Source organism: Berghia stephanieae, chromosome 1 (genome assembly GCF_034508935.2).
Source record: "Berghia stephanieae isolate SIO BIC M18660-M18661 chromosome 1, UCSD_Bste_1.3, whole genome shotgun sequence".
NCBI lineage: Eukaryota > Metazoa > Mollusca > Gastropoda > Nudibranchia > Aeolidiidae > Berghia > Berghia stephanieae.
In genome coordinates this window covers 37,417,017-37,441,748 of record NC_088360.1, presented here as the reverse complement: position 1 = coordinate 37,441,748, position 24,732 = coordinate 37,417,017, and the positions used below count along the sequence as shown (strand labels likewise).

General features: G+C 34.8%; 1 protein-coding gene across 50 annotated transcripts in view; it reads right to left on the bottom strand.

The window, feature by feature from the left end:
- Window positions 1–24,732, bottom strand: part of LOC144973446 (echinoderm microtubule-associated protein-like 2) — an 82,408-nt gene that overhangs the window by 23,333 nt on the left and 34,343 nt on the right. For 14 of the 50 annotated variants that reach the window (XM_078916298.1, XM_078916189.1, XM_078916206.1 and 11 more), the window contains 3 exons: window positions 16,180–16,323; window positions 15,407–15,701; window positions 3,714–3,739 (listed from right to left, as the gene is read on the bottom strand). In XM_078916298.1, coding sequence (XP_078772424.1) covers window positions 3,714–3,739; window positions 15,407–15,701; window positions 16,180–16,323 — 465 coding nt within the window. Of the gene's footprint in view, window positions 1–1,936; window positions 1,973–3,713; window positions 3,740–9,706; window positions 9,794–15,406; window positions 15,702–16,179; window positions 16,324–17,862; window positions 18,159–18,394; window positions 18,748–19,584; window positions 19,641–19,664; window positions 19,785–21,692; window positions 21,751–22,720; window positions 23,464–24,732 lie in introns of those variants that run through there. The other 36 variants (XM_078916002.1, XM_078916068.1, XM_078915941.1 and 33 more) reach the window with 18 other exon arrangements.

The following is a 24,732-nucleotide window of genomic DNA, read 5'->3' as shown; positions in this document are numbered from 1 at the left end:
TACATGTTTACAAAGAATCGGTTAGTTTTATTATTAACTGCACACGGTTAATATTTTGGATATCAGTAGTCATACCACTCAGCCAATCATTGACAATTAAAATGGTTATCAGGGATTTAACATACAGACAGTAACCTAAAGTGAGTAAATTATTTACACTATTTCATAGCTGCCAACTTTACAAAGAGCTAAATAGGGGCACCCATATGCACAATACCGTCGCGACCTAAAACGGCAGTATGTTTGGACTACCATGTAATGCAATCTAGATTTAGAGCCTGTTTCTGTACCTTGTTGTAATTTGCTATTCAAAAAAGCATAATTCTGAGGCATGCAAGGGTAATTTCCATACATATAACTGTCCAATATTCTGTTATCAAAAAAAAAAAAAAATCTACAGAATGCCAAATGGGGACAGTCCCAATTTAATCAGGACAGTTAGCATCTATGCTATTTTTTCTCTTTGAGTCAAGAAAGCAACAATTAATAATACAAAATACTTTAATTGGAATTTTATCAAGAAAACGTTGCATGGTGTTCTATATTATTAATTTTCAACATTTCGATTGATTGATAAAAACTTAAGCTTCTACTTATAGCTCAACAATATCGACTGAAATAAACCTCGAAAAATATAATTGAAAAGCGTGCGTCTTATTTTGCTGACGTAATTGTTTTGTTTGTTTTTAAGGGTTTTACGGCACTTTCAACACATTTAGGTCATATCAGCGCCAGTAAAAAGGAAGAAAATTGGAAAGTGAAAAGATTCTAGATGTACAATTAAAAGGACTCGAGGAAAAAGTAAGACAAAGGGTAGTGGTTCAAATAGGGAACAGATGTAGATTCCAAGAGCACACCATCAAAGTACTTAGTTTGAGATCACCTAAATGTCTCACCCAGACACCAGAACAAGATACCACTAAGAGGAACACATTCAAATGCTTACATTTTACATTCAAAATAATAAATATTACAGTACATATAAGAGAGATGACTTACAAGGAAAAAAATATCATCTCCCAAGACAATAATTATACATTTGACTGATTCCCTCCCAGCCAAGAACCACGGAAAGGCCAGGGCAAAACAAAGTAATCTCATTCCAAGATAAAAACAGAAAGCAAATTGGAAAACAGATATCAGGGGATAGAAGTCACAGAAAGTGCCACCCTGCCCACTATGGGAGGCCAGGAACCCCACCCAGTTTCTGACGTAACCTTTGTCCCCGCGAATAAAGCTGATAAAAATTCCCATGAGATTACATGAGTAAATACACAGTTGCAATTAATCCTATAATTTAGACAATACATTCTAAAATTCACAGCAATTCACAAATTGAAAATTAATTGTAAAGGTAAAATAAAGCCAAAGTGCAAAAGTAAAAACTAAGTAATTGATTTCAACTGCCCAACTAAGGCAACTTTCCAAAACACAAAGAGCAAATAAATTAACTCTTAAAAATAGGTATTATTTAAGAGAAAGATTTTTTTAAAATTCATAAATTACTTCTATATGGAAAATAAAGGAAACAAGGAGAGGAGAAAAGCAAGTTCTTATGTGAAGACTTATGAAAAAAGTTTATGATTTATGTACAGAAAAGCTAAGATTTTATGAAGCTGTTTCTAATCAACCTTTTGAAAATAATTCAACTCTTTTATTTGTTTGAGCTATGTTTTAAAAGAAAGCGATAATTTTATTGAAATATTTTGAAAATAAAATGCTGATATCAAAACTGGCTCTACATATTGGTATTATTGTAAAATGTGATTAAATAAAAAGAAAACGGGAATCTGACATTCCAAGTACAACTCTAGCCAACTAGAAGATAGTACTAACAAGACGGGGCTTTATAATAACAATAACTTATCTAATTAAAAGCCAAAACGTCAGAGTGTATGTATGAAAATATACACAACTACAACCAATAGATTCTTACTGTACGATTTGGAATATCTTCCACCAGAGGAAGACTCTAGGAGGAAAAACAAATGATTTCGTTGTTATTATAATTCAACTACATGACATAACATAACATAACATGACAAATTAATATACGATACAATTCATCAGTCTCTAAATAAAAAAAAATCAGTCCATGCTTCCTTACGAATCTTCAATCATTTAATACTTTCAAAAAACGTTTTAGATGATAATGTTATAGGCTATGGAAGCACGTTTCGGTCAGATCAGTGGATGGGAAAAGGAAGATTGTACACAACAAAGTGAGCAGTTAGCTCAGATTTAATATTGAATGCCGACAAAACAATTGGCTCATAGCGCCAACGAAAAAGTAAGATAAAAAAAAAATGCATAACGTGATCAAAGCATTAATCAACTCGTGACCCCTACAAAGTCTTGCATAAGCCGTGATAGGATTCGCGTCGAAAGGCGATTCTAACCAGACATGTCTACCCTAACTAGTATGAGTAGTCATCCGAGAGCCATGAGGCCCATGGGGCAGAGTCTACCCCGGTTTCTATAGCGTGAAACGGACAATAGCAATTGCTTGCTATCTTTGCGAGTGACGCGAGTGAAGCGAGTCATCTGCCAACTGAACCACCAGGACCCCCATAATTAGTATGAGAGGTATCTCTTATTCTAACAGACACACTCGAGAGACGATAAACATGAGAGAAAAAAAAAAAAAGAAAAAAAAAAGTCCAACGCAAGCTGGAAAAAAAAAAGACTCAAAGTAAAGGACTCTGGGAAAAGATAGAGGGATTTTTAAAAAATGCCACCAGCAACCCAGCCAATCGTCGTAGAAAAATTTCAGGCAACGTTGATGATGTGTTATTTGTTATAAAAGGTTCACACACTTTGAGGGAAAATTTAACAAATTTGCAACGTTCTAATAATAAAACAGGACATCTATTTCGTCATTTAAGTGAAAACGAGAGTTTTAGTCGAAAGACAGGCAAAATGACAACAACATGTCAGTAGCCAAACAAACCATAGGGAAGAAAAGGGAAATACATGGTGCAGGGGATGCTCTATAGTAACACACTTATACTGTGTGTGTGTTTATTAAATGTGAAATGTTGTAAGAGACAGTGCATTTTCTAGGATACTTTCAATGGCAAAATAAAAGGGAAAATAAAGCTGTCTCCTGGAAGTTAATGCCTGAAAGGGAAGCGCAAGACACCACAAATGCGATACACCTCAATTCTACGCAATTCCATTGTCTTTAATAAAGACACTAAACTATACCCATTTATTTACAGCTTTTATAATGATTCCCATACTATGCACTTTATAATCCTTTATTTGTTCTCCCAGCAGACAATAAGGAACCAAGTGTTCATTCTTTGAGCAAGTTGCTTGCGAAGTGCAATATTTGCACCTGCACTCAACCACTGAGAAAAGCCATGAACCTGAGTCAAGGTGGGTGTTAGATGTGATATAATTTGCCTGCTCAAAAGCACAACCCATGCAACCATAATCGCCCATCCAGTCACTGGCCACGCCCGACAACACATGACTTTTCGCTAGAATGTCTTAAGTTAAAAAATATACTAAAATGGACGAAAAATAATAAATCGTCTTTAAAAAAAACAAAAAAAAAAAAAAAAAAAAAAAAAAAAAAAAAAAACAACAACAACAAAAGAAAACACAAAAAACACAGAGCTAGAGAGTGTTTAAAAATATTATCTTCTAAATTGTCTCTGTAAACAAACGAGTGTGTTATCTGAATGTTTAGCTAGAAGGAAACTCACCTTGATTCCAATAGGGATCTTTGGATCTGAAAGGAGGAAAATAAATAAGAAAAATATTAATTTTCTATACCACATCACACATCTGCAAACTTTAATGTCACGCCGATCTTTTCAAAGTTAAAAAATGCGTATCGTCTTACAATGGTAGATCTTCGATAGGATTTGGAGCGACGTGAACATATATGCAGGTCTGACATCCGAACCTAATTATGAGCCTAGTTTAACATTGTAAAGGAGAATATTTTGCGTCATTTTTGGGGATTTCCATTACAAGAATGAGCCCATAATGAATTGGGTTATCAGACCTGGGGATAAAAGCACGTCGATTTGGAGAGATGGTGATTTATATTTTTTGAAAAAAATATAACAACAAAATATAATTCTTTGGATACATGCAATACTGTTTAGTACTAATAGTACTAATTCTTCTAAATTAACTGTAGGTAAATTTTCAAAGTGAATTGAATATAAATAATTGAAACATAGTTATAGTACACTTCCTCACGAAGCAAATATGGAATAATACAAATTAATGCGGTTGGCCACGTCTACTTTCTACTTTTAAAATAAAATACCAATCTTGATATAATAAATAAATAAATAAACCCAATGCAGCATGACAAAATTGGGATCCTCGAAGATTTTACCAGAGGAACATTCTCAGATAATTTATTACCGCCCCCCCCCCCCCACCCTCCCACAAAAAAATGCAATTGAAGCCACAATAAAATTATCAGATATTCACAACATTTTTATTATCCTTTTATTATAATGTATTTAGGCACCGCATTTGAATGATTCGATAACTACTGCAAGTAATCTTCAGTAAATAAATATCTTTGAAGTATGTATTTATTTACACACACACACGCAGACACACACACACACACACACACACACAGACACACGCATACACAAACTTCAAAGAGATTTTTTTTTCTGAGTATATATTGCATATTTTAGGCACTCCCAACTTCTCAACACGAGACACCTCGTTCCCAATAATAAAAGCAAATGTCGGCCTGAACTGTAAAGGTTCATCGACACAGGCAATTACTATTTTGATTTTAAACATGTGGGAGGCATTTTAAAATCTAAAAATGAATGAATAAGTAAATGATTTTTTAAAAAAATAAGTAAATACGACTAAATGAATGAATCAAGATTAAATGAATGAATCACGGAATGAATGAATGAATTTTTAGAAAGTAGGAAGAGAGAATAAAAAATCAATATCTTCAAGAAAAGGATTTATATCAACCTAATTTTAAAATCTTTATCTCACTAAAATGAGAAAAAAATTGGGCCATTCCATACAGAGGGTTAAATTTGGGTAAAATTGATAAGAATCATAGTTCCACGCTTTAAAAAAATGAATAATTTAGCTTCTTCGATCAAGGAGGTTCAGCCACCATTACCTTCTTTTTATATATAGATTCACAGGTCTCGAATCTTGTTATTAAAATACTATATATAATATATTTAAATAAAATCAAACACAATTTATTATTATAAAAGTTACGAAATCTCCATGACATTGCACGATAAGTTATGGGAAGGGTTTTATTTTTTCTTCATCAGCAAGCAGAAATCAAGCATGTGAAAAGAAATTAAATTTCTATGTCTAGCTTTCTGATAAATCTATTTGTCCTCATTCTTCTAATTTAATTTACATCACACACACACGCACACACACACACACGCGCGCACACACACACACACACACACACACACACTGGTCAACTTTTTTTTGATAGTTTGGTCAAACAGATGAAAGGAGATATTCGCCATTTGAAGAAAAATGGTTTCTGCTCATGATGAACGACCATAACGCTAAAATTTAGTGTATAGAAACTAAGAAAGGAAATATATCAAATCAAATTAAATGTGTGAAATGTAATTCATATGATATGGAATGACCGGATTTGAAATATATCTATTGTTAATTTTACTTTTGCTTGAAATTTTATTTTTGAAATTGAGGGATATATACCGGTTTTACACACACACTCACACACATACACACGAACCCCCCCCCCCCCCCCAAAAAAAAAAAACAAAACAAAACAAAACCATGTAATATTAGTGCTCAACTTTTAAATCAAATATTAAAATGTAAAAACGCATTTAATTTGTATGATTGTCTATCAGTAAGGTGATAATGAGGGTAAACAACGATTTTTATATAACTAAATTGTTTTCAATTACTTCATATTTTAAAAGTGAAAATAAAAAACATCTTCATGGGTAAAAACCAGATGACCGGAGTCGTGCAAACGGTGACAAAGAATGTCAAAATAAAAAGGAGAAAGAAAAGAATGAGGAAATAAAAAAAAAAAAAAAAAAAAAAAAAAAAAAAAATAATAATAATAATATAATAATAATAATAATAATAATAATAATAATAATATAATAATAATAATAATAATAATAATAATAATAATAATAATACTTTATTGCATCCCAAAAAGGAAATTGTTTGTACAGACGTGTTATAATTTACACAATAAGATAAAAATACAATAGAAATAGGATGTATATATATATATAAAAAGGAGCAGCTCTATAACCAGGGCTGCACTTTATGATATGAATAATTTCAACACTGTATAATAGTTAAAACTGTCACTATAAATTGAAAATTGAAAAGATTGTAAAACAAATAAATTAATAAATTAATATTTATATTTTTAAAAGTAAAAATGAGAAATAATTATATAAAATGATTATTGCTTGTTGTTATAAAGCCTAATACTGGACGGCAGACAAAAAATTTTCGGTGTCTCTCTGTTTTCGTTGAAATAGAGAAAGGGCGACCACTTCTTTCTGACATAATAATTGATGGTCTTAGTGGATGATACTGGTCATTTAATATTTTAGTTATTTTATTTATACAAAATTTCTTGTATAAAAGATCTACATCGTCAACATCATTTATATAGCGTTTAATGGATTTTTTAATATTTGAATTTATTTTGTTCCTTTCCACTGCTAAGCAATTGCCTCCCCAAGCTGTTATACAAAATGACAAAACACTTTCGATTACTGCTCTATAAAATAATGTGCAGAGGGTTTTATCTATTCTAAACTGAGAGAGTTTGATAAAAAATATGTACGTCTGCACATCTTATGCCTAATTATTTTCAAGTGTTCATCCCACTTGAGCCTGTCATCAATCGTTACACCAAGGTATTTGTAGTGAGGAACTCGCTGGACGAATTGGTCCTTTAATTTTAACGGTTCTATCGGTTCCTTCACTCTCCTAAAGTCAATCACTAGCTCCTTTGTCTTGCTTATGTTAAGCTCTAGGTGGTGGGCATCACACCAAGACACAAATCTATCAATTTCTTGACTATAAGCCATTTCGTTGCGATTTGTTATGAGGCCTTGAAGAGCGGTGTCATCTGCAAACTTTATTAAAGGTACACTCAGGTTTTGACTTCTACAGTCATTCGTGTATATTGTGTATTGTGGCGGGGGCTTAAAACTGCTGTTAACTATAATCCAAAGCCCACGATTATATCAGAAGATATCGAAATTGAAACTCTAAATAAATTTTATTCACATTTCGACACAGCAAACAAATCTGATATTGAAAATGAAAAACAAATAAAAAAGGTGTTGTGTCAAAAACATCAGACGAATCAAAAAGTATTCTAAAATATTGTATTGATAAGATTGACAAAAGTAAACATTGAAAAGATAAGATAATTGGGATTGACAAAAAGTAAAACTTAATAAATAAATAAGTTAAATAAGAGTGACAAAAAGTAAAGATTAAAATAAACGTTAATAAAATAATTGGATGAGATGTACTTTGCTGTTGTTTTTACGGGTATTAATGGAGCTTACAACAGCATTATAGACGTCTATGCAATTTTAGCGTCAGGAAAAGGTACTTAGAAATGACGGGATGGTCTAAAATCTTAGTGAGTTTATCTGAAGAACGACAAAATGGACTTGTAAGATCCTAGGGTCACTGAGACCATAATTTGATGTCCCAGATAGCGCATGCACATGACCTACACCAAAAATGGTACATTAATTTGTTAATAGAATTCGTAGAAAATAAAATACAGCAAGCTTCTTTGAAACATTGGAAATGAATATTATATAAAATAACTACGTCTTATATGTAAAATAAATAATGTGTTAAGGACTCAAAGTGTTAGATGTAACCAAATAAATGAATAATGTACACACTATAAATGTAACCCCAAATAGGCAGTATGAACGTCGATGTATGTAAATACTATGAATCATCTATAACAGGATATGTCTTTTTTGTACCTAGGTTTCTTCTCTGAATATGCACCTAAAAGATAATGGAGTATTAAAATATCGTTATGTTTCATTTGGTCAATACCAATTCTTTAAAATGGCATTTCAGAAATTATAGCTGATTCACTGAAAACATATTCGTTGATACCGACTTATATGATCTGAACCTTTAAAAGGCCGGGGTCGGGGAGGGAGTGGGTGGGATATGACTTATTTTAAAGAGAGGGCGTGCTCGAGAACAGTGCGGGCTCTAAACTATTTGCATTAATAGTGTCAGAGCCAAGTTAGGTGCAGTGTGTTAGATCAACAAGTGCAATGAACGGGTTGAGAAATGAATAAAAATATGAGGCATACAGGCAATGGCTAGTTAGTAGATATTTCAGTTTTAAATAGCAATTGGTTGAAAAGGAAAGACCTCTTGGAAAACCCGTTGTATTGAATCTAAGCCAATAAAAGCAATACATCTCATTTCTAAAAGAAAGTAGATTTTGTCTGAAATACTAAACCACTTACAATTGTTTATTTCAAAAGCTACAATGCACCTCTAAATCAAATAATGAAGAAATGAATCGGGGTTATCATTGAAATATAATAATGAAAAGAATTAAAATAATTTAAATGCAACTGTTGCTACTTTATCATGAATTTATTAAGATGGGCGTCCGAAAAGAAACAAGAAAATTGTTGTAACTTAAAATTACAATCCACTCCACTTGTAATTCACACATGATAAAAATGCACGCTTTAGCTGCTATTCAACATAGCCATGGTGCAGATAGAAACAGATTTTAAGGCAGTGACAACTGCGAGAAGGCACCCAACGTCATGTACGTCAAGCTTTGAAATAAGATCGTCTTTTGCCTCGAACTGCATTCTCCCGAAATGACGTTAAAAGACCAAAAGCAGGATAAAATTAGCCGTTGTCAGATCTAGACAGTGAGCTAGATGGGTAAGCACTTCACATCTATAGCGATGAAGCCATTCCTTTATTGCGCAGAAGCCATTCCGTTATCTTTGCAGTATGGGAAGTCGCATTCTTGTGCTGAAGCAAAACATCACATCTCATAAGTTTTAAGACGATCAGAATGTCTCAATATTGGGCAACATTAACACTATCCTGTTGAGAAATTAAAATTTTAAAGCAGTCTCCCGAATCTATCTTTACTCTCTCCGCACAGTTCTGATCAATATTTGACGTCAGTAAACTAAGAACATCACTGAGAGATTTGTGGATGAGACTTAAAGTATTCTCACTATAGATTTCAATTATTTCATTGTGAATTTAAAGATCCCAAATCGCACAACTGCTCTGACATTCAGCTTTGACCATTGTTGAATTGAGTGGTCATCTTGAAAACGATATCATTTGAAACTGCGTACACCAAACTAAACTGCGACAGGGAAGATTTTAAGATCCGCCATGAACAGATTGAAAAACAACACAACCTGTCGTTCAGAAGTGATGTATATTCTCTTGTTTCTTTTCTTACAGCTCTTGAATTTCAACATTTAACAGGTCATAGGCCACGATTTCAAATTACCAGTTTTTGCGAAAGCCTGATTATGTTTTGAAGCAAAATAAAAAACAGCAGAATAAAACAAAATAAAATATAACCATCACCTCTGGAGTAAATGGATAGAATTGTACAGGACAGTAAAAAAAAAAAAATCTACTTTGGATACAGTAGAGATAATGGTTGTCCAATGTTTACCCTCTGTCTCTGCCGCCGCCGTTGGCCAAGCTCATCCTCGGGTTTCGAGTGAATGCTATGTTCCCGTGGGACGTGCTCAAATTACGCCTTGGGAAAGGGAATATAAACGATTCCAGGCGTGGTGGGATGATTTTTTTTTATAAGAGAATAATGATAAAGTTGAATGAGGTGATAATATAATGTACTTATTATGGCATAGGTATTGATGCAAATGGCAAATATAGTTTCAGAGGAATATAGGGAAATGTATGTATGTATTGGGATTCTCATGACAAAACTAAGTAGACTAATTGTGGGCTTATAATACAAAATGTAATGCTTACGGTGAAAAACTACAGATAAAGATCTGAAAAAGCTGTGAACGGCATTAATTTGTCACGATGACACTTCAGTTGGGGCATCAACGATATTTTTACTATTATGTTTAGCACAGATTAGTCTATCTTTCGAGTGTGGTGAAACTCGTCTGTTTCTTGGACGAAGTTTTTTTATAAAGGCTCATTCAGCTATGATCGACGGGAGTTTAAACACAGAGCACAAGCTTACATGTGAGCGAGCGTATATGTAGATCAGTGTGTGTATGTGTGTCTGTGTGTGCGTGTTTATATGTGGTTTGACCATGCAGATATTGGTGTGGGTGTGTGCTTTATGTATTTATTTCTTTTTCGAAGAACAGATACAGCAATAAAATTATAGTTAAAAGAGAGATATAAGTACAAGCGTGCAGCTAGTAAAAGATACCAAAATAATGATCTCTAAATCACAATGAATTATGGACCACATGCAAATAATATGTACTATTATAATATAGTTTACCTTCAAGCAAACATAGTCAATATCATTTCGGCTTGCTAAAATGTATAACCTTTTAAAGATATACACTCAAAAAAATTAAATCGGCTTATTCTATGAGAATTGGATAATTTTTAAAAAATCCTTATGAAACTAACTTATAAAAACCAAGAATAAATTGAATAATAGGATATCCTACAAATGCCGACATCGTCTAATGATAAAGGACACAAAACAAAACGGTTATTACCTTCGAGGCATTTTGAGGCAGACTCTAACGAATATTACAAAAACTCAAATTTCTTAAAGCACTGGGTGATATTGCAATGTTTACGTCTTCACACGAGATGATTTATAATTCTGAATCCTTTCCAGTTTGAAATCAGATATCACTAAATACACAAAAGTTGAACTGCTGAAGAAATCATTTAAATCGAGATGAAACAAAGCCACGACCAATTTCTTCTATTGTCACATCACCGGTTGACCAAAACATCCAAATAAAATTTTAAAACTAAGCGCGAAAATGTTACATTATTAGAGACAACCGCTTTGTATGAGCTGAAGAGAACATTTGTCCCTTTATAGAAGACGAAAAATTCGATGTGTCCCTGGCGGATTTTTATGTCAAAACACCAAACACCATCTCTTAATTGACATTACAGTTACGAATCGTTTGAAAACTGCAAGAGTGATGGTACTTTATTAATCATTGACGAAAATGGGGTAATAAATTGGCAAAGTAAGACAAAATGGCATCAATTCGCGCAATACTCAGTCGAAGAAGCTATAATAATATAAGAATGCCGTCATTGCCAGTAAGATAATGTATGAAAAAAAAACCTTGAAAATTCCCGGGTATTGTTCAAATCAAGGACGTCTTGTAAATCTATGATACCCTTATCCTGAATAACAAGTTTCGAATACATAACTGGAAATGGCAGTGAATTCTGAACAAAGCCGTAATAAATATTTTATTCTTCAGGCAAGGTCAAAAAAATTGAGGGCAAAATTGTTTTTCAGTATAAATTGTGTGAAGGTGCGACAACTATGATTAATAATTTCCTTGCACTAAAATAAATACATTATTTGCTTCATAGACTATGAATTATCTTTAGTGGTGATGTTACGATATGAAAGTTTTAATAAGGGCCAAATGTTTCCAAATCTATGAACTATTGATTTGCAGTTAAACCTTAAAACAAAAACAAAAACAAAACAACAAACCATCAAAAACAAAACATAGATATTTCAAAAAACATAAAAACAAAACAAAACTACCCCCCCCCCCCCAATAACAAACACATTTTTAAAAGACTTTGGTAAAAAAAATCTCGTACTTCAAATATCGATCGAATCGATCAACCGTAAGGGGTTTCTTTTTTCATAGTTTGGCAGAAATTCGCATATATATTTCGCAAAATGATCCAAATATTGGAGGCCAAAATAAAACAAAACATTATTTTTGGTGCAGAAAATTACTTCCTGAACTGCTTTAGATAATGATATCTTTATCTGGGAAGATATATTCGTGGATTTCGATCCTAGTCCTCGGTATTTATGTTTTAGAAAGAGGTGACCCATCCCCCCCCCCCCCCCCCCCCCCCCCCCCGAAATTGGCCAAATTTCCCGAATATTACCTTTAGCATTATATTATCTTATCAGTATACGTGGCAGACCTAAATTTTCCAAGTCTCGTTGAATCTCACGATATTTTTTGATCTATCATTTTTGTTCCTGTTCTTGCTGTTCTTTATTTTTTTTTAACTCAACATTGTTAACCGGTGCATGAAAAAAAAATGATGTGAATATTTTTAAAAAGGCCTCTTTTGATATCACCATCGCTACAAACATTTGATCGACTATCATTCTTAACAATATCACCTCGCATCCGACGATATTATCAAACCAGTTTATCGGATATAACAAATCATTGATTAAAACGTTAACGCTCTAATGAAATATCCACATTAATATAACGTTGCCGTATTCCACTTCGTTAATTTCGCAAAGTTGAATCTCCTTAGAAATACCGTTCATAAAACAGCGCAGAAATCCAAGTCGACAAAAATGTCTGGAGAAAACAAAAAAAAAATCATTCCAAAAGTGAAGTATCGGCCTCAGAAAAAAATCTAAACAAAGAACAAAAGAAATGTGGTCACACTTGGCAAAATACGCAAAACCAACAACTATTATTGCCAGAGAACAAAGCTCAGTCTTTCCCCATCGCGTTGCAGGAAGAATATGTATCAGTTTCATTAAGGCGACGGGACAAGAGTTCCTGTTATGTTGCCCTTACGTAGTAACCATGGTAGAGCGGTATAAACAAAACGGGGACAATGGCGGTCTGGGAACACTAAAACTGGGATGAGTACTTGTGGTTATAGCAAGTATGCCACTACGGCATCCCGTATCCTAATCGGATAATGGCACTACGGAATAGGGAACGTCACAACCCAGAATCCGGTGACACATGATGGGCTATTAATAGCCAGGCCGAAGCACAAAAGTGATGTCTTCTTTGTCATGGCCACAAAATGGAACGGTCAGGTTTTGAGGTTGAGAAAGATAAATCACGAAATATTTTCGCAAATTCTAATACGATAAGTATCATAATACCCGCAGGATTGATGAAAAGCTTTCTGCTTTCTTTCTTCCTCTCTTTGATCTTTTTTTTTTATGTGTCTGTTAACTGGCGTTTGTCAAACCGTTCGGTAATATGTTAAGACATACGGTGTTCGATTTTATCACCACTTGTAAGCATCGTGAGAAAACATGATTAATGGAACCGGAACTGGTTAAAACAGAGGAAAGTGCCCTGAGAGTCCAAAAGAAATGTATCCATTCAACTGGTAAACACTCGCAACCAGTGCACAGGAAAACAAGAATCCCGATATTGATACACTCAGACGATGTTAACGTTTAAAAAAAGCCACCTTGCCGGGAGATCGATTTAAAACATACGAGCTTCCAAATCAGTGAAGGATCACAGCCAGGGCTTAAGTAAAACTGAACAAATGTATTTGCATGGATAAAAAGTGACGTGACAATAAGTATAAAAGGATTGGAAGAGACGTGGTAGGAGGGGGGGGGGGAATAACCATGCCAGTCATGAACGAGCAGAAACAATTATTTGAATAAATTGAGAGAATAAATCAAAATGAATGTCCAATGGGCATAAAGATAGCGCATGCGATACTCCGGTTGGAACAGTAAGGTAGTACAAGAGGACTAGCCTAAACACACCAAGGAAATGTATAACAAGCGCAGATGAGAATTAGTACCAAGTCGCAACGAACTAAGACGCCGAGCAGGAAAAAAAATTCGAAAATTTCCAACAACAAACGAATGAAGAAATATTCACAATTATCTGCCTGAACTGAAGTTTGCGATCCCCATTGAAACAAAATTTTTACAAACGGTTTTTTCGTTTAACCATTGGAATTTCCCAGAACGAGTCGGTGCTTGTCAGAATGTAAGAGTCCTGTATGCTTCTTCTGTAGCAATGACCACGAGAATAGGAAGGTTAAATTGATAGGGTGAAGATAAACAGCTTAGAGCCTGGGCTAAAGGAGAGTAAGGGATACTTTGGGACAGGTCTGATAATATCACGAGGTCTCGTTGACAAGGGGAATCACTGGCCAATAAATCGATAAACGCACCGGACAAGCTTATTGGGGTAAACACAAAAAGATGCATCCTACATAGCAATCGAAAGGAGTAAAGTCAGCATAATAATATGGGACAGCCCTTTTACTGGCCTTGGTATGGAACTGTAGACCTGTTGCAAATCTGGTAGAGCACCGGACTAATATATTAACAAACCAAGTTTGATTCTGTCTTCCAAACCATCTCTCGCTCTCCTTTGTCCATCCAACTGTGACTGAGCCACTTTTTTTTTCCAACTTTATACTACTGTATTTCGGATATAGGAGGGACGAAAACTATAGAGGAAATTTAAACAAAAACCTCAAGGGAAATGTCATGTGTAAGTTTGTAGTGAAATGTATGTAGTTAATATTAGTTGCAACACAAGAGCATTTCAACGATGCAGACAACGCGCGCGCACACACACACACACACACACACACACACACACACACACACACACACACGATATAGACCATTGACTCTTGAATTTTTTTAAAAAATGGTTTCCTTTTCTATCTATAAACGCCTGGATTATTTCTGAAGTAAAATTTAATTAGAAGATGAGTAAACACTGAAACATTAAAACAAGTGCAATTAAAGAATTGGGGGGTCAAAACGTAAGCACCACTGAAATGAAACTTGAGCAACAACGATAACAAATAGAATCAATATTCAGTATATCAAAACAATGCAATACTTAAAAACGAAACAAAAATTTAAAATATAAGAAATAATGCAGCACCTGCAATGCAACAGGAAAGCTATCATTAAAACCCATTTTTGCCACAAGAAAATGAAAAATAAAGTCAATAAAATAGTCAAAGATGCATTTTAAAATAGAAATTTTAAATACAAAGTGTTGAATTCGGCAAACTGACAGCGTGCTTTGCTACTAAATAGAATATATATAAAAGGCATCGCATAGAAATGATACTAGAGATTCTTGCATTTCCTGACTAGTGATCTCAGGCAAAAAAAAAACAAAAAAAACAAAAATAAAATTAAAAAAAACAAACAAACAAAAAACAAAACAAAAAAACAAAAACAAACAAACAAACAAAAAAAAAAAAAAAAAAGACATCCATTTCCAAAGGGTTTTATTCTGGTTGATAAGCCTTCATCTTTCTGTCACTGGAAAAAATAATACAGCTTCTTTGATTTGTCTTAAAATGTATGTCCACTTAACTGTTCGGAGTTCCCCAATTAATTCAAGAGTTGTAAAGAAATCCAATAACGAAATAATACAATCAAACTCACGAGGTAGCTGTTAGATGAGAGTTACCCATCTCGGTAGAGGTAGACAGGGATGACCACTTGCTGAGAGAATTCCCAGAACGGTGACTGCCACTGCCGCCCATGCTGGACCTGTGACTACGCGAGCCCGATGAGGACGAAGGGCGGTGCGTGGCGTTGGCGTTTTCCACAGCGTTCCTGTTGAAGGTGCTGCTACTGGTGTGGTGAGGCCTGTCTGGAAGGCCACCAGCCACGGAGCGAGGCCTGGGTGTGAATGGCTTGGATTTGTTGTTGGACGTGTGCGCCATGTTCTGGGATGCTGAATGAATTGAGGAGAAATCGAACATAGGATTAAATGACGCTTAAACATGATCATTCAAATGTTGCTGCTAGAAGCTAGAAGAAATAAAAAGTCAAATGGAACGGAAGCTTCAATTTAATTAACCAAGATAGATCATGTAAGCGTTTCGGGGAAAACAAAGGGGAAACCCGAAAGGTCAACATTGAAGCTATTATTCCATTTGACTTTTGATATTTATGTCTTAGTTAAGATAGGAAATATAGATTTCAGTCAAAGGCAGGAGGAAGAGAATGAGGAGCAGCATGGCGAAGAAAAGGAAACATTAGGAAGACAAGCAGGAAGAGGAGGAGATGGAGTGAGTACCATGAGGGTGGTCTAATAGTAGTAAGAGAGATGTAGGTGGAGGGGATGGGGGGGGGGGGGAAGGAAGAAGAGGGATGAGTAGAAGAGGCAGCAAGGGGAGAGAATCAAGAAAGGTAAAAGCAGAACAACTTACTAGCCTCCACTTGTGCCAGCCTCCTTATCACATCAGCCATGGCGGCCTTAAGGCAGACAATCTCATCCTCTTGCTTGGAGACCTTCTTCTCCAGATATGCTACTCGATCCGTCATCTCCTCCTTGTCCTGGGACAGCAAGTCGTCTGCCGAAACAAAAATGAAGTTTATAAGATATTTTAGAGTCTGCATATGCCCTGTCTTTGGTGCATCGCCTGGACAAGTAGTGAATTTGTGTTACGTTGTGATATTCATATATATATACATTATAATATCTGCTCGTTTGCTATCGAAAGAATACCAGCGAAGGTACTCGCTGAGTTTCCAACCACATGTCTAACGAAGCATTATAAATGCGACACAGGGATGAAGCGCCAAACACCACCATACCAAGACACGTTTTTAAAATTGCTTTTGGCCAGAACATCTTACTTCAAATAACATCGATCGATATAATTTTGGTTATGGGGGGACGAGATAAAATGAGAAAGATTAAAAAAAAAAAAAAAAGGGGGGGGGGGTATTACCGGCTGCTTTGCAGGGTTAAAATCAACTGTCAAGCATTAAATACATGGCTGGGTACAAAAAAAAAAAAAAAAAAAAAAGACAGATGGACCCCTTGAGGACACTCTGATCAGTCAATCTCAGAGAGAGAGAGAGAGAGAGAGAGAGAGAGAGAGAGAGAGAGAGAGAGAGAGAGAGAGAGAGGAGAGGGGGAGGGAGGGAGGGAGAGGAGGAGTGGGGGAAAAGAGAGGGTGGGGAGAAAGAGAGAGGGTGGAGAGAGAGAGAGAGAGAGAGAGAGAGAGAGAGAGAGAGAGAGAGAGAGAGAGAGAGAGAGAGAGAGAGAGAGAGAGAGAGAATAAAAACTAAAGCCCCCAGATCAGTATCAACGATATTTTTCGTCGGCTTACTGGATCCTATACGTGATCTATCAGGGCCACTTGCAGTAAACATAAAAGAAAATGGAGAAGATTAATCAGCGATATCGTAGCTCGTCGTGGAACGAGAAACTGTGAAATACAGTATTGCTGTGTTAGACAATATCGTTGCAAGCCGTGTGTTTACGTGGGTTGTAACGCGTTTAAAAAATAAGTTGGTAGTTGTGTGTCAATAAGTTACATCGTAAGAAAAGGAGAGAGAGAGAGGGAGAGAGAGAGAGAGAGAGAGAGAGAGAGAGAGTGAGAGAGAGAGAGAGAGAAGGGGGGGGGGTGATCGCGATCTGGCGCGGGTGGTGACGAGATGTTGCACATTTTTATTGGATAATTTCAAGAAAATCCGCTTTATTCCTAAGGGTAAAGGGTAGCCTGGTTGGTGACAAAAGTTAAATCCATAGCCTTAATAAATGCTGTGTCAATGTCTTATAGGGATAACCCTTAAAAATAAATAACATATCTGCTCAAATCATTATTTGTTCTAGAGTATAAAGAAAAGTACACACGCACACACACGAGATAGAGCGAGAGAGAGAGAGAGAGAGAGAGAGAGAGAGAGAGAGAGAGAGAGAGAGAGAGAGAGAGAGAGAGAGAGAGAGAGAGAGAAAACACAAATTTCGCATTCATGTAAGTTTGCTTCCGTATGTCAGTTAAAAGAAAATGATAATGCACGTCGCATCGGGCAAAACTAAAAACAACGAGAATGTAATATCAAATTAAATGTTTCCGATGTATTCCGATTCCACTTCTTACCGTTGGTTATCTGGGAGACCTCCGATTCTGTTGCAGGTTCCCAGGCTCCATTCAGTTCATCCGCCATCGCCACTAAATTCACTGCAAGGGCAGTTCTCCACACTGAACTCACAGCCAACCAGGGTTAATTAAAAACAATTTTTTTTTGCTCCGATGCAACAAATTCTCAATTACTCGGATAGTCTCAGGTGTCTTAATAACTTATCCTAAATTAGCACGGTGGAGTAATAATTTTTTTTTTTTTAATATGCCTACACTCACTCTACACGGCGACCTTACTGCTTAACTTAAAGCTCCTGAATAAAAATAAAACAAAATATAATAAAACAAAAAGGCCAAACAGGCTGCAAATTAAATGACTAAGGATCACAACGTATGGCAAATGAATATCCTAGTGACACACTTCAATGAATTCCTACGACAAAACAAGATCAAATGACAAAATCCAGAGAAAAATGAAGAGTATATTATCTTTAAAAAGATATCGAACAACGTTTCTATTATCAACAATTGGAGAAAATTGATCACTCACAAATCCTTACCAAGAATAAATTAATGAGGGTTATGCAAGCTATTGAATCACAAATGAGCGTAACTAAATAACCGGCACAGCACAGACTTGGCAGTGTGTCTATATATTTTGAATTGCTTCGTCAGCTGTATGTTTCACGATCCTCCTCTGCCACTCAGAACTCCACAGGTAATGTAGTACACATCAATATTCTTTGTTTGTATGAGGTGAACTCAGAAGGGAGGTCAGCTCAAACTACATAAACTATTGTGATACGAATTCCGCTTGCTACCAAAACAAAAGATCAGTGAACTGTGAGCCGGCAATCATTCGACTACTAATTGATTCGACACACAACAGCTTGAGGCAGATCGCTAGAGTAGAAAATAAGACATCAGAATTTAGATGGCTTCGACCTTTTCTGGATCTTCTCGCTTTACGATAAGAAGGACAAACACAATATTATAATGGACCCTTCACATCATTTTACTCTTGGGAAATGGTTATCTATGAAAAATATTATAGTAAAACAATCCATTATACGACAAAATAACGAAATAAAGGTTCATACAATTGGGAAAAATTCCATGATACCATTCAAAAATATCGAATTCAATCATTCAATTCAAATGCCAATGTCAACCCCCCCCCCCAATAAATAAATAAATAAATAAATAAATAAATAAATAAATAAATAAATGGGGAAAACGGCGAATACAATTTTACGAAATGGGACGCTCAGAAAACAACGGATTTATAAGGTTTCAGTTCAGCTCAAGTCGATTGTGAATTTGATCATTAAAAATCTTTCTTATCAATAACTATAGCCACGAATGCAAACACATTAAAATAAATAAATAAATAAATAAATAAATACAAACAGTATCACTTCCTCTACAAACATGAACCAACTGATCCGACATGACCGCTCAACAAAAAAAATCCGTAAAATTGTCTATTCTATTTTCTTTTTATAAGAAATGCCAGCAACACAACACATACACTATGATGATGCACAGAACGGATGAAGGCACAACATACAAAATATCAGCCAACTCCCGAAACTTCGGTCATCATATTATACCATATTAAGAAAACAATAAACCCCGAGATCATTCATACACGATCGAAACAAGAACACGAAGCCTTGAAAAACGATGTGCCTAGTTTATCCAATAGAATCCATGCAACTTGAAGGAAAGTAACTCTACCGAGAATTTAGAACAGCACCAGTTAATCATCAAACCCTTAAAACTATCTTAAAACCAAACTTTTGTTTTTATGTACTCACTCTCACACTTCATCGAGGGGAGGTTTACTATGAGGACGACTGCGCAGATTACACACTCCAAAAACACACATTATATTGCGCGAGAGCGAGAGCTGCTAACGGATCCAATTACTGGCAACCTGGTATGTAAAAATAATTTTAAAAACAAACAAACAAAACAAACGCTAATCTTCGCTAAAACTGGCAATTAAATAGAGCGTGGATAATGTAAAAAATAAATAATCTAAAGTATAAATAGACGACTTGCAAAACGTAGAAAAAAAATAAATTTTCAAAAATGGTGTTGCCAGAAACATGCCTATAGAGGTAGGGGTGAGGTTAAAAATAGATCCCATTGCATAAGTCTCAAGCTCAAGTTAAAATTCGTGAAATCCGAGTATTCAAGAGAGGAGTCTTACTTTCAAAGTATTTAATAATCTAAATTGGGCTACCTTGATATCCAATACTACTGCATATGTTATAGTGATAAGATACGGGCTACACTTTTCATAATATTATATACGCTCTGAACTGAAGTATACGTTTTGAATTGATAACTTTAGGCATTTGCTGAGAGTTCAGCATAATGTGTCAGTTCATTCATGCTATTTACATTTTATGTTGGGAGGATGCCAAGGGGTTATTGCCTTACTTGCCAGATCATAATGAGAGAGAGAGAGAGAGAGAGAGAGAGAGAGAGAGAGAGAGAGAGAGAGAGAGAGAGAGAGAGAGAGAGAGAGAGAGAAAGAGAGTGACGGATGGAGAAAGAGAGAAAGAGAGAGAGAGAGAGAGAGAGAGAGAGAGAGAGAGAGAGAGAGAGAGAGAGAGAGAGAGGGAGAGTGACAGATGTAGAAAATGAGTCGGGAGAGGGGGGGGGGGGGGGGGGGGGCGGTTGATCAATCAAACCCAAACCATGTCAAAGGCATCTGAAGCAGCTGTGCAGTGTTGGAATTTACAAATACGAGTGATCGTTATGTAATGCAAACATTATCAGTTAAACTATCACACAAAGCTCAATAAGGCAAATCAATTTGATAAAATTGTGCGTTTGATTCAACGGTCAACGGGGGGTTGGGGGTGGTTACTGATAGATGGATAGAAACAGACAAGCAACTAGATAAGATAGATAAATAGGTATATTTTGTGTGTGTGTGTGTGTGTGTGTGAGAGAGAGAGAGAGAGAGAGACAGAGAGAGAGAGACAGACAGACAGACACACACACACACACAGAGAGAGAGAGAGAGAGAGAGAGAGAGAGAGAGAGAGAGAGAGATCTTTCACAATAAATTTATAAGGAATTTAAGGAAGTAAAAGTAAATAATAATAAACTGTTTTGAACTACCATCACCACAAGCCTGTCACAAGCTCTTGGTACTGGTAGAATCTTGGGCTCATTCATTGCCTTTTGTGTTGGTCCAGGCAAAAATAATGATATATCAAGAAAGTATTGAGCTTCAAAATATTATTCGTTCATATATCCGTACCCAAACCACAACATAATAATAATAATAATTAAATATAATAATAATAATAATAATAATAATAATAATAATAATAATAATAATAATAATAATAATAATAATAATAATATAATAATAATAATAATGATAATAATAATAATTATGATATAATAATAATAATTAATACTGATAACTAATAATATAATAATAATATTAATAATATAATAATAATACTGATAATATATAATAATAATAATAATAATAATAATAATAATAATAATAATAATAAATAATAATAATAATAATAATAATGCACATTTAGTATAGCGCTTTCTATGCAATTGCATCGCTTACATATTACTTGAAAACAGAAAGCACCACTCAAAATATGAAATCGTTTGAAATGTATAATCTTAGACGCTATAACAGTAGAATAACGGATTTATTCGAAAACACCAAAGACTATATAATGCACTAACACGTTCTTTTGGTAAATATGAAACATCACGAGAATTCAGCACTTAAGACAAGATTCTAATACTGGAAAAAAAAAAATTGAGAACAAACACATATGCCCTTAAAACCTAACGGGGATTGGTGGCGACTGGCATCCGTCCATCGTTCCAGAGCATTATCGATCACAATGTGGCGACGCTAGTTTCTGAATATTATACGAGCACACTTAGAACAGCGACAAGCCCTTGTTCGTTTATTACTATTATCACTGTAAAAATCTAAAAATTCGACCATTAGAAAAGAAATGCTGACAATGAGGTCTGAAATAATTATCTACATTCTTAACATAAAATATATTATTTTAATTCACTGATCATAGTCTTTTGTTTGTTTGTTTGTTGCTTTAGGTCTCTTCCAACACAATTGAGGTTATATGAGAGACCGCTGAAACAAAAAAACAAGCAATCTAACAAAAATAGTACAAATGTAAATCAAAATCATAACCTAAAGATATCATAAGCTAAATTATAAATAACCAAGAACAAACAGGCAGAAGATTTACAGAAAAAAAAAAATCCCCTGTCAAAAATACAATCACAAACCAAAGAAGCAGGATAGGCTAGTAAAGAGAAGAAGAAACGACATCACTATCGGATCGTACACCCATGCGAACATCATAGGTATATGATTCAAGGGTGTGATCATAGTCTTAATGCGTTAAATTATTTGTGTATAATTACATTCCATTATTATTTTTTTTTCATTTCTGTACCGTCGTGCCATTTGCTAATTATTTATCTATTCTGGTGTCTTGTCTGATAAGCGCAAAGGAAAAGCGAAAAGTAATTTACTTGATCAGTTGATCAAAAGTAAAACAACAGTATACAAGATTTAAGAAAATAATATTTTCAGTATCGTCTGCTGTTATTTTATCAACTAAACAAAAACTACATAATAGTAAAGAACATTTTTAAAAAATGTTAAAATATTAAATAAGACTATTTTTTTTTTAATTAAAAGAAGAAAGTGGGAGAACAAGATCGAGAGGGGGGGGGGATGCAGGTTTGTTACCTTAACTCAAATTCACTTGTTCCATTGGACACCTTGAGATGCCTCAGTGGCATTGCTAAACAGAATATCAGCAAACGGCAAATATCTTACCGGTAGTAATGCGTAGCATGTTTCCACTATTCCGAGCACACATCCTCTATCACTAATTTTTGTAATGAATGGAATGGGAACCTAAATTTATATGGAAACGAAATCCCAAACACCAAACGCAATTTCCACCGACACGATAAATCCATCCGAATCAAGAGAACCTTTTTTTTTTTTTCTTCCTTTTTGGATCGGACCAATAATGCATGAATTCACATTATCTGGAACTCGGCATTAACCATGGGGACACGGTGAAATTGACGACTGTATTCATGAAATATGGATTGAGCAAATAATGTATGGAGCATATACAGCTGAATGGTTAACGCACATCCCAAGATCTCAAGGATTGGAAACAAAAGAACTGCCATGAGTACAATAAACACATTAACGTAAAATACAGAATGAATATTTAATACTTTAACAGGTCAGATTTATATGGCGCAATTCCATAATTTCACATTGCTCACTATTTTTTGGAATGATTCATTCATCCCCATAATGTGATATCTCTGTGATAACAAACGTCAAAGTTCTGCAGAGAATACGAAAACACATCCGGATTGTGAAAAGCGTCAGAAAAAGGTAAATGGGCTTTCTAGGCCATGTGTGACGACGAGGGCACATTGAAAGCCTAACACTCAGTGGCTACATAGAGGGAAAAAGAGCTCGTGGCCGTCAGAGGTTGACGTTTTTGACCAGTTTTGAGCCTATAAACAAGCTACATCTCTACAAACTTCGAGTACATGAGGGGGGCAGAGATTAGGTCGTCGTGGAGATATGATAGGCAACGTGCATACACGCGCAGATCAAGGATAAGTAAGTCAGACACTCTTTTTATACCGGTATTCTTATAATCTGGACATCCGCCATGCCGTCTCTGATCATGTTCAACTTTGTCTCGTTTTCTTACAAGATAACAAGTCATCTTATATATCTCTGCAATTAAAAACATTGTCAGTTAAGATTATACTATCGCAGCTAACGCTCGGCCAACGAGAGATAATTGGTCGAGCTACCATTAGGCCAGTAACATGTTCAATTCAACTAAAATGACGTGTGTTGAATTTCACCTATGTCATGGGAGATGGAAGATTGTCAGTTTTCAAATAGCAGTCGATACTAGAATTATCAATGAAAAACAGAATGCTATTAGCCCTTTAATTTAACCAAAAAAAAAAATAAATAAATAAATAAATAAATAAATGAATAAATAAATAAATAAATAATTATAATAACGACGATAATAATAATAATAATAATAATAATGAAAATAATAATAATAACAATAATAATAATAATAATAATAATAATAATAATTGAATAAATAATAATAATAATAATAATAATAAATAATAATAATAATAATAATAATAATAATAATAATAACAATAACAACAACAATAATAATTATTATAGATAAATAAATTAATATTTAAATAAAGGAACCCCATTGTACCTTTAAATTAAAAAAAAAATGAAACAAGCTATGCAGTGATAAAGCGGAAGTGAAATTATCGGACAGAGACAACACTGATTGTTGTGCGTGCACTAGGGTGGACCTCATAAATTAACCCCCCATATCCAATGTAACAGGCAACACGTCTGTACAATTTCAGCCGTTTTTAATGGCATTTCATCCAAGTATTTCATCCAATAGCCGTTTTGAACCTTCAGACCTAAATAATATAAGTCGTGTCGTGAGTCAAAGACCATACCTCTACACCACAAAAAAAATAGGCCGAATTCTATTACCTTGCAACAAACATCGATAACTCACGATAGATTGGCTCATGGTCCTGAAGGACTACTTAATGTGTTGGCATCTTTCCTTTCCCAAAAGAGGAGATACGACGTTAATAGAGTATAAACTATAGGCCTGATAATATTCAATAGATCGTCATAAAGGAAAATGCATTGGGGTGATAAAAAGAAGAGATTAATCAGTCACTGCCGTTTCATAATGAGATGGGATAATAATAAAGAAAAGGCAAACACACACACACACACACACA